Source organism: Numida meleagris, chromosome 10 (genome assembly GCF_002078875.1).
Source record: "Numida meleagris isolate 19003 breed g44 Domestic line chromosome 10, NumMel1.0, whole genome shotgun sequence".
In the NCBI taxonomy this organism is placed as follows: Eukaryota; Metazoa; Chordata; class Aves; order Galliformes; family Numididae; genus Numida; species Numida meleagris.
Genome location: NC_034418.1, coordinates 3,123,459 through 3,137,603, shown reverse-complemented (window position 1 = coordinate 3,137,603; position 14,145 = coordinate 3,123,459). Strand labels below are relative to the sequence as shown.

The 14,145-nt window shown below is 38.2% G+C and overlaps 1 protein-coding gene across 2 annotated transcripts in view; it reads left to right on the top strand.

Annotated features, from left to right (window-relative positions):
* The window catches only part of LPCAT2 (lysophosphatidylcholine acyltransferase 2), a 28,432-nt gene that overhangs the window by 4,117 nt on the left and 10,170 nt on the right, over nucleotides 1-14,145 (top strand). For both annotated transcript variants that reach the window (XM_021408437.1, XM_021408438.1), the window contains exons 2-11: nucleotides 827-966; nucleotides 1,960-2,177; nucleotides 3,517-3,629; nucleotides 5,207-5,267; nucleotides 6,024-6,082; nucleotides 7,346-7,380; nucleotides 9,414-9,468; nucleotides 12,565-12,647; nucleotides 13,203-13,328; nucleotides 13,990-14,143. In XM_021408437.1, coding sequence (XP_021264112.1) covers nucleotides 827-966; nucleotides 1,960-2,177; nucleotides 3,517-3,629; nucleotides 5,207-5,267; nucleotides 6,024-6,082; nucleotides 7,346-7,380; nucleotides 9,414-9,468; nucleotides 12,565-12,647; nucleotides 13,203-13,328; nucleotides 13,990-14,143 — 1,044 coding nt within the window. The remainder of the gene's footprint in view (nucleotides 1-826; nucleotides 967-1,959; nucleotides 2,178-3,516; nucleotides 3,630-5,206; nucleotides 5,268-6,023; nucleotides 6,083-7,345; nucleotides 7,381-9,413; nucleotides 9,469-12,564; nucleotides 12,648-13,202; nucleotides 13,329-13,989; nucleotides 14,144-14,145) is intronic.

Below are 14,145 nucleotides of genomic sequence, written 5' to 3'. Positions count from 1 at the left end.
AGTCTCCTGATTGCAGGAAGAAAAGGGAACTATGATTTTTCTGCTTATTCTGAAAGATTCAAGGAGTGCTAGTGCAGAGGTTAACAGCCAGGATGCTTCACGCAGACGGGAAGCAAGAAGTTAGTCTTCATAACTAACATAGCAGGGTTCTCCTGTCTGTGTAGTGCACGCTGTGAGCAAACCACTTCTTTGGAATCAATCAGACTAGAGCTGCTGCTGCAGCTCCTGCAGTACTGTAAGGTCTGAACTCATGCCTTACAACGATTTTACTGAAAATGCCTTTTTGCCTAATGAGAGGAAATGAAGTTGTGTTGCCTCTGCGCTGCTGCAAACAGTAGTAGTGAGAATCACTCACAGCAGTAGCGTGGCTCAAGACAAGATTATTTTAAAAAGGTTGAAGTACATTGTGATCATCTTAGCAATCCCACTTGGCTTGTAGACAGATGGCAGCTGGTGATAGAAGCTCTGTAGTGGAGATACACAGCAGCTGATCAGACTCATCTGACCTTGTTGTATGCTGCAGACCAAGTCTAAGTATAAACTACAGCAAGCAAACTCTGATTACCCTCTCTGTCTAACAACATCCAAGCCAAAAACCCAAATAGTCAGATGTTCCACTTCCAACTGAAATGGTAATCCAAAAATATATTTTGAAATGCTATGAGTGACTAAGTTCCCCATATGAAAACTGGACTCATTAGTACTGTCATACATGAAGACATATAATAGTAATTTAAGTATTTTTAAATTCATAAAATGTAACTGCATAGATAGTGGTTATTTGTTTTGATGCTATTTCTTGAGAATTTCCTCTCTCTTTTTCCAGCTTGTTCTTCTGGGGATTATTTTGCTACCTCTTCGTGCCATATGTGTGCTGGTCCTTTTACTGCTATCCTGGCTATCTGCATCAGCTGCAACTTTCTGTCACACTGGAGGAACATCAGTGCCGCTTGAGGGATGGAGAAGGTAACAAGTGACCAGTATTTGTTGAACTCTGTGGGGTTTTTTTAGTAACACAACGCCAGTGTCTGAAGTATTTTTTCCTCCCACTCTTTTCTTCATTTTGATTAAAGAGGAGTCCTCTGTTGAATTTTAATTTTACTACTGCAGTGAAGCAATTTTTTGATGAGAGTATTTTACAACAATAGTGAAGCTTTTGAATAAATAACTTCTCAAGTTCCTTGAGACTGAGATACATCTTTATAAAAATCGTTATAAAATGACTGTCGGTAAGCCAGGACTTATTTTAGTAATGATGCAAGTAGGAATATTCAAGAAAGGAAGCTATTTTAAAAAGTACTTGGTAATGTTTCTTAGCTGAATGAAGTTTTGCTAAGTTATCATTCGGGATGAAATTAGCTTTGATGGCTTCTTTCTTAGCTGTGATTCTCTTGGAGGAGTGTTCTGAAGCTGCCTTTGTGTGTTCTGGGGTTAGTCACTCAGCTTCTGGGTCTCTTCTTGTTGCGATACTTTGCAGCTACGTGCAGGAAGAGGAGACACATGAAGTGAACAGTAACAAGGCCAAGAGATTATTCTCCCACTGAGAGAACTTGTCCCATTTATGTTAGCGTTGTTTAATCTTACGTGATTAAAAATGATAGAAAAAGAACAGTATTGGAGTGATATACGTTCTTACAAAAAATGATGCTGAATCTGCTAAGCACTTATCCTGCCCTCCCAACAGCGTCGTGCTAAAGTGCTATAAAATATGGCAAGAGAAATAGCATCCCTGGGGAGTAGGGGGGAACAGCATACTGGAGAAGGTGCTTTACGTTGCCTTCTCTTTAAAATTGTAAATATAACATTGTAAATGCCAACACACACACACAAAAAACTCCAGCACTCTCCTTGTGAGTAGTATTGCTGTGCTGTGCCTGGCCACAGTGCTGGTGAGAGCTAGGTATTTGTTCAGAATACTGGCTGTAACATGGATGATGTTTTTGTGTTTCTGTTCACAAGGAGGATGATCCAGACAACCCTTTCATGCCTAACCCGGACCTTGTTCTGTGTAATGGGTTTCCGAGTTAAAGTAAAAGGGAAAGTGGCAAGTCTACAGGAAGCCCCAATCATTGTTGCAGCTCCTCATTCAAGCTTTTTTGATGCCGTTGTTTCTGCCTTAACGGGAATGCCGTCAATAGTATCTCGAGCAGAGAACCTTTCAACTCCGGTATTTGGCAGTAAGTATTTATGAAAAAATAAAACGTTGTCTTATCTCTGAAACGGAGTAACGGGCAGGCTTTTTAAATCCTTAAATTCCAAAGATACCGACAGATTATTTTCAGTGAAATCACTGGGACAGTTTGTCTTTCTGAGTTGGTCAAAGTATTTGAGAGTATGCTGTTTCCTTCCAGGCATGGAATATAATACCATTTTAAATTCTCTTGACATTGAAAACATGTTTCATAGCATCTCAGACTAGAAACTTGCTCTGAAAGTCTCCCAGTAGGTAGCTTGAATAATCAATACTGTTAGCTGCTGTTTGCTAACAGTATTGCCCACAAATGTAGAATATGGATTGGTGAAGATTGTTTCAAAACATACTGGAACTACATGGGACTACTGGGACTATGTGGAACTACTGGAAAATATCACACTCGTAACCTTACACTTACAGGCACTGTTCATTGGTTTTTTTTGTTTGTTTTTTAATGGTAGTCAAACGAGGAAGGAACAAAAGAGAAGTTACTCAAAAAGGAAATGCAGAGAATGGAAAAGATCAGATGAATCATGCTTCTGCTATTTTCTCCTCCTTCTGGAACACAAAGGAATCCCAGTTTGCATTATTACTAGAATCAGCATCAGACTTTCTGCTGGCTATATCTCTCTTAGGGCTTTTCAAATAAGAAGCCAACAGTAACCCCAAACTGAACTCAGTAGGCAACATAGACAAGTGTCTTGGTAGGAGATGAACTGATCATATATTTATCTTTTTTTAAAAAGCACAGGAGTGCAGGAGTGGGACACAGAAGATAATTCTTTCCCAACTTTCTCACCGCACCTTCTGATATAGACCTTCAGATTAAATTAGTTGTGTTTAACTGGTCATTTTTTTTGTTTTCTTGTGGGCTTTTTTTCCATTTACACACAAGTTGTGTATGCTTTGTAACTGCAAAGGGACTTCCCAGTTCTTCAGTGCGTGCTCAGACTGCTTCTTTGCTGCAGTCTGGATGATGTAGGCCCAAGTGTGGCCCATGAGCAGATAGCTGATCAGGTCTGTTGCTTAGAACTGTAGGGAAATGCTCAGTGAAAAATAACAGCCATATTAGTAGAACATGCTTCAGTGAATTTGACATATTTATACCTACTCCCAAGCTCCTCAGCTTACAGTATATGTCTTCTGTGTCTTACTCTTTTGCAGAATAAGGACACTAATACTTATCTATTTAGTCTGAAAGCTGTTTGTGCACAGTCTGTCTCCTAGTATGAGAATAACAAGTTTTTGTTACAAGGGTGCCTTTAATATGTGTTTTATAGGCACTAGTGTAAAACAAATAAAAATTTGGATCTCTTTTGCAGCAATTTTGAGTTCCCTTCAGCCTGTAGCAGTTTCTCGTCAAGACCCTGATTCACGAAAGAAAACAGTCACTGAGATAACCAATCGGGCATTATCAAGAGGCCAGTGGCCACAGGTAATAAATATACTACTACTCTTCTGTAATATATTCATATACACTGTGCATCGTAGTATCGAGCAGTGCCTAGCTGAATAGCATCTCAGGTCAGCTCTCAGGTCTATGACAGGTTTAGGAAAGGAAGAAGAGAGGCTGGTGCCTAGTATTTTTTAAATACTATTCTTAGAAACTACACTTACGCTTATGATTTGTTAAACTGTTATGGATGAGATGATTCCAGCAAATACCTAATCTCTGCTGAAAGCAGCATGGGAAGGAAAGAGGAGCTGGCTTTGCACTAATTCTGCCTCTGTGTTATGGCACTAATAGCATATGAGTCGATATCCAAGGTTGTTTTTTTTTTTTTAGTAAGTTGATCACAAGATGATATCTGTGATATCCTCCTCAGAGTGACTGGTCTGCATTCTCTTAGCACAATAGAAAAGGAGGAGTAGCTGTGTTCCCAATTCCTTTTTCCTAAAACCAAAACACAACAGGCTAGACAACACTCATGCTTATTAATAGCATGAAGTCCTGACTACTGCTTCTCCCAACCCTGTAGCAAAACAAAACGGGAAGGAGAGTATAATTGTTCAGTCACTAATTTGTTTTCTGGGGTTTATGATATATTCTGAACAGAAACATGCCCGTTTTTGTGTCCATAGCACCAGCAAACAATTTCTGGTTATGGAACATACAGTGGAGGACTAACTGTAAAACAGGATGTGCAGCTGTGTCTGTTGTACCTTAGAACAGCCAGTGCCTCTTGAGTAATGATGCTGTCTTTCCTTTAGCCATGACCTGTTCGTTCATACTGAAGTGGGAATAGACCTTCAATAGTTTTGATCCAGACCAGTTCTTGTGCTGAGATTTTTTAGAATGCTGCTTATGATCGATCCTATATTGATATAAGGAATATAAAGCTTCTTTGTATTCCATAGGGAGTTGAATTCAGTGTGTCACACTGTAGCTTGCTACACATTTAATCTACTATCTTTCTGAATCTAATTCAGATTCCTTCTGGGTGTTTAGTGTGTCTGAGTCATTCAGAGGCCGTGCAGGGTGTGATACTATAATAGCTCTGCTTAAGAGATACGCCTACGCTCTGCCTTTTGCTACTACCCTTTAAGCCATGATCTTCTCATCACGGCTGGCATCCTCACTCATGTTGATAGCATCTGTACCTGTAAATGCTTGAGTGCCTCGTGCACTTCATGTCAGCCCAGATCCTTGATGTTTATATGGTAAGAAACTGCTGGCAAAGAAACAATTCTCATATTATTAGCAACACTAAACATTTAAAGTCAAACACTGGAAGCTTTTTGTACCACAATTCTGAACTGATAAAGGCCTTTCCCCAAAATTTCTCTCTTTAAAAAAAGCATTTGTTTCCAAATCAAGATAAATCAGATTGTTATTACTGTGGGCATCCTTCACTAATTCATTCTGTTCTTGTTGAAACAGTAATGGTAATCTTGTGATGCAGTGTAACATGTCACAGAGCTTGTGTAAAATTCAGCCTTCCCGTAACTGATGCTGAAGTATAATCCTTTTATGATGTGTATATATTTGCTTTCTTTCTCTTTAAATCCAAGATACTGATTTTCCCAGAAGGCACCTGCACAAACCGATCTTGTCTGATCACATTTAAACAAGGTGAGAGATTTTGTCGTATCTTTGTTGGAAAATAATATATGAAATATTAATCTGGTAGCTCTAGTAAGGCCTGTACTTCAGCAGATACATCACAACAGCACTTTACTGATGTCTTATATTGTTAAAGCTTCAGTATTGTAGTAATGTCTTACATCATTGACATTTCGGTGGCACTAAGCCCACTGTTTTGTACTGTCATTTTACTTTTCTCCTTTTTGCTATTTTATAGGATGCAAAATATCTGTGATGCATTTTTAACTATGAAATATGCTTGACAGCATCACTGACCATTGTGCATCACCGATAGTTGTGCTGCGCTTCAGTTAAAGCCACAGTGCTCTTTCTTACTGTTGTACAGTTTCTTTGGTAGCAAAGATACAAAACCAGTGCTGCACGCTGAGATCCACATCACCAGGAAATGCTCAACAGTTTTATGATAATCTAATCTTCTTAAACAAATGATAATCAATGGGGAGAAAAACATAGAAAATCAGTTTAAACATTCCAGGAATCTGAGGCAGCTTTCTCCTTTAAATGGGGAGTAGCTGTTTTCTGTTTTGACATCTTGCTAATTGCAGTGATGGTTTTATGGGAAGAAGAAAATTTTTTTTCTAAAAAAAGGAAAAAAAACTCTTTCCATTCTGGCCTTTTCAAAAATTTCTCCTTCCAGATACCATGACTTATGTAAATCTGTTAAAACTTCCAACTGCTGTATGAAGCTCAGTCTCAACAACCAATACCAATTTGTGGTTGCAGGTGCATTCATTCCAGGAGTTCCTGTGCAACCTGTTTTGCTCCGATATCCCAACAAGCTGGTATGCAGCATGCTTTGGTACTAATCTGGAGGTCACAATACTGACTTCTAATGTATCTAAGTTAAATATTTTGCTTCGGCACTGAAGAATTTATCATCTGAGTTTTAACGCTGGAGGATTCCGGGCTTCCCAAGAATCATCATGGTGTAGTTGCTATTCTGATTGTGAAAACGTTACTTCTGGGCTTCTCAGCTGCAGGGAAAATAAGAGGAAGTGCAGAGAAGTATTGCAGCGGAAGTTAGAAACTTCCTACAAAGCCACAGAGCTGGTACTTTGAAGTCTGAAATGCGTGCAGCTTCCTTACCAGTCATCCTTTTTTGGCTTAAGCTTAAAATACTCTTATTGCAAACAGGTTTTCTGAACACAAGCGAAGCTGAACCTTGCAGTACTTTCAATGCCCCTTCCTTCAGGCTGCTGAGGAGGGCAGCTTTGCAGATGGTTCTTTTTGTGCAACTTTCTCTGGTTTTGCTGAATAAATGTTTCCAGTCTGCCAAGTATAGGAGTTGAGCCATGTGGCTCTGTTTCACTGGCAGGTGTAATACCAGGACATGAGTCTAGCAGACTGCTAACATGTTTTTTTATTTCTTCTTCATCCAAAAAACCCAGACCTGACCAAAAGAACAAAAAGACCAAAGTTTTCATTCCTAATGTTTTTTTATGATGAAAAACAAGTGATTATTTTTATTTACATTGACTCCTTTGTAAAATCCTTTTGCAGTTCTGTTTCTAAACAGTGAACCACTAAAGGGGATTGATGCATTTCACTGATAGGTTTTAAGGGTCTGCAGTATACATTGTAAAAATAATATCTAAGAAGTAATAAACATAGAACAAGAAGAAAAAAAAGCCAAAAAAGCACAGAAAAAGCATGATAGATTACCCATGCAAAGATTTCCCTGAAAACTATATCCGAAGTATTTATGAGGGTGCCTTTTGAAATGGACTGGTGAAGTTTTCTGAAGAAGTCTTATTAGATACTCTTTTTCTACTTTTCTGCTCTCTCAATTAGAATGAACAATTTAAAATGTCTAAGTAACCACTTAATTTTTCTTCCCAATTGTTGATAGATCAACAGTCTGCCATTCTTATTTCCAGTTTTTTAAGGCAAGGAATTTCAGTCGTATTTACACCTCTATTTTCTCTACAGGACTATAAAGCCATCATCTGCTTTTACTAAGCTTATGCTTGTTTTATACTGCAACCTATCTGCTTTCTAACTTTCATCTGTTTTGTCAGACATTTCTGTTTTATTGTTTTCCTTAGGACACTGTGACCTGGACATGGCAAGGCTATTCACTGTAAGTTTCTTAATCCTACTGAAAATGGCAAGTATGATTTTTTCCCCATTACTAAACAGTCTGCCAGACAGATTGGGCTTAGCCAAGGCACGTGATCTTCTAGATCTCTTTTTCTGGGGTAAAATAACTGGGGTAATGCTATAGGTATCATACCTGAATGGACAGAAGAAGAGTTTGCAAGTGGAAAGTATTATTTCTAGTTCTGCCACTGTTTTGTTCAATTTTCTCTTATGTTTTGTGCATCACAACAGGAAAGATTTGAAATGATTTTTCTTTTGGGAACAAACAATAGTCATCAAAACCCACAGAAGGTAACAGTTTACTGCATGATATACAAACAAGAAAAAAAAATGTAATTTTATACCCTCATTTCATTCCTCCACCTTATTTGAAGAGTCACGCGATAGAAAGTCACTATGGGCAAATTATTACATTTCCCCATCTTTCTATTCTGATGCCTAGGACTCTTCAGATTTTGATTTTTGCCTGACTCAACAAAAGCAATTGCTGTTTTGGAATGTCAGTGAAGAAGCTAAATATATAATATCTGTCATGGAAACTAAGAAAAATGTCTCAATAGATCATTTAGGCTGTGTATCTGTGAGGTTTTTTCTCAACACGGGTGGCCTTCTAATGTGCTAAAATATTTTATTTTAAAAAACTTTTATAAACTTTACAGAATATATTAAAACTACTGTCTGGGAAACACTTCTCAGCTTACAAACGCTAAACGTTATGTGGATTTGCAGAATTCATACACCATATTTTCGTGTGGAATATGTAATGTATCTACGTGCAGTAATACTGATTTATTAAGTGATCAGAATTTTAAGGCATATAATTTTGAGGCATATCTCAACTGGTAGAGTGGATCATAAATGCCTTGTAAGGCATCATTAGTTATTCCTAGCACCTGCAAAATCGGACATTTTGAAAAGTTGACCTACATGAAAATGTCCATCTTCTTGAATTTCCCAAGATATTTTTTTAATCATTTTTGTTGCTGTTACACTTATCAGCATGCTGATTTGAATATTGCAAATTCAGTAGCGTACTATTGATTACTCCTATGAAGCATTTATGGTGGAAGATTGAAAAGGAGCTATGTCTTTAGCTGTAGAGAAAATGCAGAACTGTCACAGCCTTTGTAAAACTTCTTGGATGTTGTACCCAGGATGGACAGCACCAGGCTCCTTCATGGAAACCTCCTGACCCATTTCTGCTTTCCCTTATTACTTCTTTCCTCCTTTTGTGTCTTACTGAGAGGTGTGTCTAAAGTTATGTAAAAGGAAATCAAGCATTAAGGTATTCCAGCAGAGTAGAACAGATCACTTAAATTTTCCCCTTCTCCTCTTTATTTTTTCAAATGCACAAACAAAAGACTTCCTGAAAGTTTCCTACTGTAATTTACATGATGTAGAGAGCAAGTGTGCACTTCTGCTTAAAAATCATGGTGAACAAAGCAGAAATGGAAGTGATTATGCTTACCCTTTTCCCAAGCAGATTCTTCTTCCCCTTAGCTCTTAATATTAAAATTTCACCTCACTGGAGACCTCGGACATACTGACACTTTGTTAACACATTTGGGCAAACGTTATTATAATTTGCAAAATGGCCAGCAGATATTTACAGATCCATGCTTTAGTTCTGTAGAAGGAAGTTACTGGTTGTTTTGCAGATGTGAGAATGAAGGACACAGATGTAAAGCCACTTCTCAGAATCAAAGCTCTTAAAGCTTCAGAATGCATTGTGTCTTCACATCCTTAAAGATTAAGTAACATATACATTTTGCTGCTCAAAAAATTGTGCAGTATTGTTAATAAACATGACAACTGGTAATAAGTTGCCTGCCCAGTGAGCAAGCAGCAAGTATATGCAGAAGCCTTATAGAAGAAACATCAAATGCAACATTTCAGGAAACTCCTACGTACTTAATATCCTTGTCCAGTATTGGCTGTGTTTCACCTGCTGATGTGCAAATACTTTTTAAAAAATAATTTAAAATTCTTCCTTCCTTTCTTCCTCTCCTGCAGAAAAGAGCTTTGCATAATGACACTGTGTCAGCTCTTCACAAGAGTGGAGGTTGAGGTAAGAATCAGAAATATCTTTCTACTATGATTCAGTAGCCACAGGGTTTATACTTTAATATAAACACCTAACTCACATTATTAATCACTGTTAGTGAACAGTAAACAACTGTCTCAGCAAGGAGAAGAGTATCATAGTGAGAATATTTTTAGATTTGTTGTCTATACTATGTATCACTCAACCTGATGAGTTCCTAAATGAAAGCTGTCAGAAATACCTTTATTTTTAAAGCACCGTAAAATCATTGCCAACTCACTAGTTACAAATTTACAAACTAAAAATTGTAATACGTTCTATTAAAGGTAACTTCACATTTTTTACCCTACCTTCTCATTTCCCCGCTCCCTTGAAAGTATCCTTGTCTTACCACCTTCCCAGACTGAACTCTAAAAGGTTGCTGCAAGTAAGAACTTACTTAACGACCCTAGCGTTTGTACTGGGGAGAAAGCTGAGCCTTGTATAATGAGCCAGTTTCCTTGATCATTAAAATTGGCTGCACAGTGCAAAGACAGACAAATGACAACTGACACAACATATGCACTTCATATATCAGTACACTTACTCTAACAGCTTGCTTCCTGTCAAAGAGTCAGCATTCAAAACGCAGTAGCGAGGAGAGAGATAACCGAGGTATGATCAGTTTGTTGTACTTCACGTTCCGTAGCAGACCACAAAGATTATCAGGATGGATTATATCAGTTTAGGGACTTGAGTAATGGGAGACATTCAGATAGGTTTTGCTGTTTATTTGCAAAACACAGAATTCAGTAAAGTTGTGCTCTGTGAGCACAAGCTGTGTTACTGCTACTAAAAATTAGCAGTAAAGTCTTTGTTGTGAAACAATGAAAATCATTTCAAGGGAACATCTTGTATACTATAATACATGCAGTAGGCACATCAACAGAATATGTACTAAAGATATAATTCTCTTTATGATTTTGTACAGAAGGATACATCTATGTCATTCATACAAGCGAGAGCAAGAAACAAATAATGGAGCCCTTCTGTTCGAATGTTTATTTCCCCCTGCTTCAGAATGGAACTCAAACTTGTCTGTTAGGAAATTGCATTCCCAAAGTGAAACTGAAACATAAAGATGCAGCTTTCACAGCAGCATGTATCACCAGAGAGGAAATAATTGCTTAGCATCAATGCAAATGTTTCCTAAAGCCCAAAAAAGAAGGGACAGATTTACCCAGAGAGGGAGAAAATCTGACTATTAGTAGTCACTAAATAGTTCACTTTTTAGCAGTGAACACTTCAGTTACTACCAAATACTGTGAACAAGCAGCCTCTCTTCCTATTGGTGTTGTTTTGCCTCTACCTACAGTGCATGGACAGTGATGCTCCTGTAGTCCAGGGAGGAGTTGTGTGTGTTTCTAGACTTATTCTAAATAATTATGTATATTAATGATTAAGTGGTAAAACTGGCAGTGAGTTTTATGTCTGCAAAAGGTATGGTATTTGGCAGATGGCCATAGAAAGAGAGACTAAGCCAAAAGCAGATCGGAGAAGTGTTTCTGCTACTGAAAGTGCTGGGAAGAATTGTCGTTCCAGGACTGCATTTTGACAGCAAAGGTATACTTACTAGTCATCAGCAGATAAGCAGCTGGGTGTGTGTGAGATCATGCATGCCACCTCGGGAGGACAGCAGACCAAATTCATCACCTGCTGCTGTAGTTTCTGACAAACTGGTTTTATCATTATTGTTAAGCAGGTTTCTTGAAAAAGGAGATGTTGTTTCAGCTACCAAAAATCTAAATTGCGGGCTGAGGAAGACCTCAGCCTCTACTGACATAATGACCACCTTCAAGACCAGGAACCATGTTTGCATAGATAAACTTCGCAGAGTCATGATTTCATCTCAGCCAATGATAACACGGTTCTCTATGTTTGTACAGAGTGCCTGTGCTTCCTCAACCTAAGAGTTACATGACTTCTGCAGGGAAGTTGTAATAAGCAGGGATGTGTGTTCAATTTGAACAGACCTGGAAGCTGCTTGTGGAAGGAGTGAAATCTCAGAACTTCATGTGAGCAGCTGGGCCCCTGCTGTCCTTGCCAGAGAGAAAACTCCCAACTATAAACAGAAAATTGTTATGGCTATTTGACAGATAACTTATTCCATAAACTTCTGGATTTGGACATAAAGAGGCAGCATTCCTTGAAGTCAAAGACAAAGGCTGTTCAGGATGGACTGTATTTACATAGGACATAGTTACCAATATATTAATACATCACCAACAGCTAATATATAACTAAAGAATTTGACACATACTGTGTCTTCCACTAAACAGTGTGCAACATCTTAGGATTCTAGAATAGCTATATTCTAGGATTTAAGGGCAAGACTGCAGGGTGAGAAGTAACAGAATTGAAATAACTGATAATCATAACTGAGAGGAGTTATGGGAAACGGAGCTGCAGGCAAACACTACACTGACTGAAGCAGAAAGAACAGAATACGTGTCCACACTATACTTTGCAGACAGATGCCATTCACGTCATGGCAGATAATAATTCACTTACAGTACATTTCTAGCATAATGCTACTCCAACTTCTTATATAGCAACATAGCAAATCCTGAACAGTAAATGTGTTATGTAGTTATCTGGGGTAGATATCTTGGTTTGCTAGGCTTGTAAAATTCTGTACCAATTTAGTGTTCTTATAATTTAGAGCTAAGATTCCTTAGAGAATCTAAGAACACATTATAAATCCTATATACATTTTTATAGTATTCATCAATTACAAAGAATCTTTGAAAAGAATTTCAGACTCTCATTCTTACAGACATAGTGTTTACACTTCCTATGATATATGCATTTACTTTCTTTCTTTGGAGTTTTGATTTCTATTTTTTATAGCTGCTTCTATCAATCTTTAAGAGGCAGTTTGGACTAAAATCTCACTTGTGTGGCTAGTGCAGAAGAGCTTGAGTTGTTCCTAAGGCTGCTGAGACCTCTAGTGTCCAGCTCCATCATTGCATGGCTGATTTTTTCCTCCTGTTTTTCTCATGGCAAAGACTAACAAGAAATTGTCTGTTTTGTTAATGAAGTTGTGACTACTGAATTGATTGGATTACTCCTCTCTTTCAGTTTCTGCCTGTTCATGTTCCTACTGAGGAAGAAAGAAATAATCCCAGTCTTTTTGCCAGTAGAGTACGACAAACCATGGCAACGTATGTAATGTCATGAATAAAATCTTTGAGAACTTTGCTTTCATACCTATCCATCTGTCCTCTTATAGATATCCATATACATTCCAGCCATAAAGTATGCCAAGTACCCTGCCCCACAGCTCACTTAGGTCCTAGGTTCTGCATGTAGGCATCAAATTCCTGTACCAAAACACCCTTGGGTTGGTCTTATGTGGAGCATAAAGAAGGCTGCCTTACATTGGAACATAGTATGTTTGATACTTGGAATGCTGGACTAAATGGTTCCCTTACTTGCTTGACAAGAGTAAGTAGGTGGTTTGTTCTCTGAGGCTACTGGGTTGCATTTACAAGACTGTAAATCTTAAAACATCATGACACTACTATAATGTCATTTCACAGTATTGCTTCCCAGAATGCATTCCTCTACCCTACCTGCATCAGGAAAAGAACAGATTATCACTTGTTTGTATATTAGCATTAAAGCAAGTTGAGGTGGTGAAAACAGAAACAGTCAACAGTTATTGTAATGTAAGAAGGTGATTGTCTTTTTCCTTAATTTCCTTAATTTTGTTTCAGTGCTTTGAAGGTGCCAGTCACTGATCATACTTTTGAAGATTGCAGACTGATGATTTCAGCAGGACAGCTAACTTTACCCATGGAAGCAGGGCTGGTGGAATTCACCAAAATCAGCAATAAGCTCAAGTAAGGGAAGTTAAGCTGCTGATAAGGGAAATGCTGCAGTTGATAGCCATCTACAAAAAGACACATTACCTGACAGGTGACCTGGTGTGGCTGTGGTCAAATCTGAAGTCTGTGCACAGTGCATCTAGACTTGTTACATATGTGCCACACATCCATTTATACAACTCTGTCTGGAAAAATCTTCAATAGTTACATGGCAATCTTAATTATTCCAGCCAAGGTGCAGAGCTGTATTTCTGCAGAGATCAGATGCTTTCCAGGTTGCAGCAATAATAGTGTTTGCACAGAGAGTTAGCTAATAGAGCTGACATATATTCCATGCTGCTAAGCATAGAATACCACACTAGAGCACGATGCATAAAAATAACGCTACACCTGAATTTATGCCAATGAAAACCTCTTTACTGGACTAACCTGATGATAATAGATTTGGCAAGTGACTTCAAGAAATTCTGATATACCCAAGCATAGAACTGCCTACTTTTAATATTAATAACCATGGGGGGGCAGTCCTTAATTGCATCCATCAGCCCGGACGTACAGCATTTCCAGTACTGTAAACACATGCTCTGTGTCTTTGAACACTCATAATTCCTGCTGAAATTCCATCTGTTCATGATGTACTGTATAGAAATACCTCCTCTCCTTCATGTTTACATAGCCTAAAATGGAACCATGTGAGAGAGCAGTTGGATACCTTTGCTGCTATTGCAAGTGCTTCTAAAGGGGGAAGAATTGGAATTGAGGAGTTTGCAGGGTACTTGAAGCTGCCTATTTCAGATGTCCTCAGAGAGCTGTTTCTACTCTTTGACAGAGT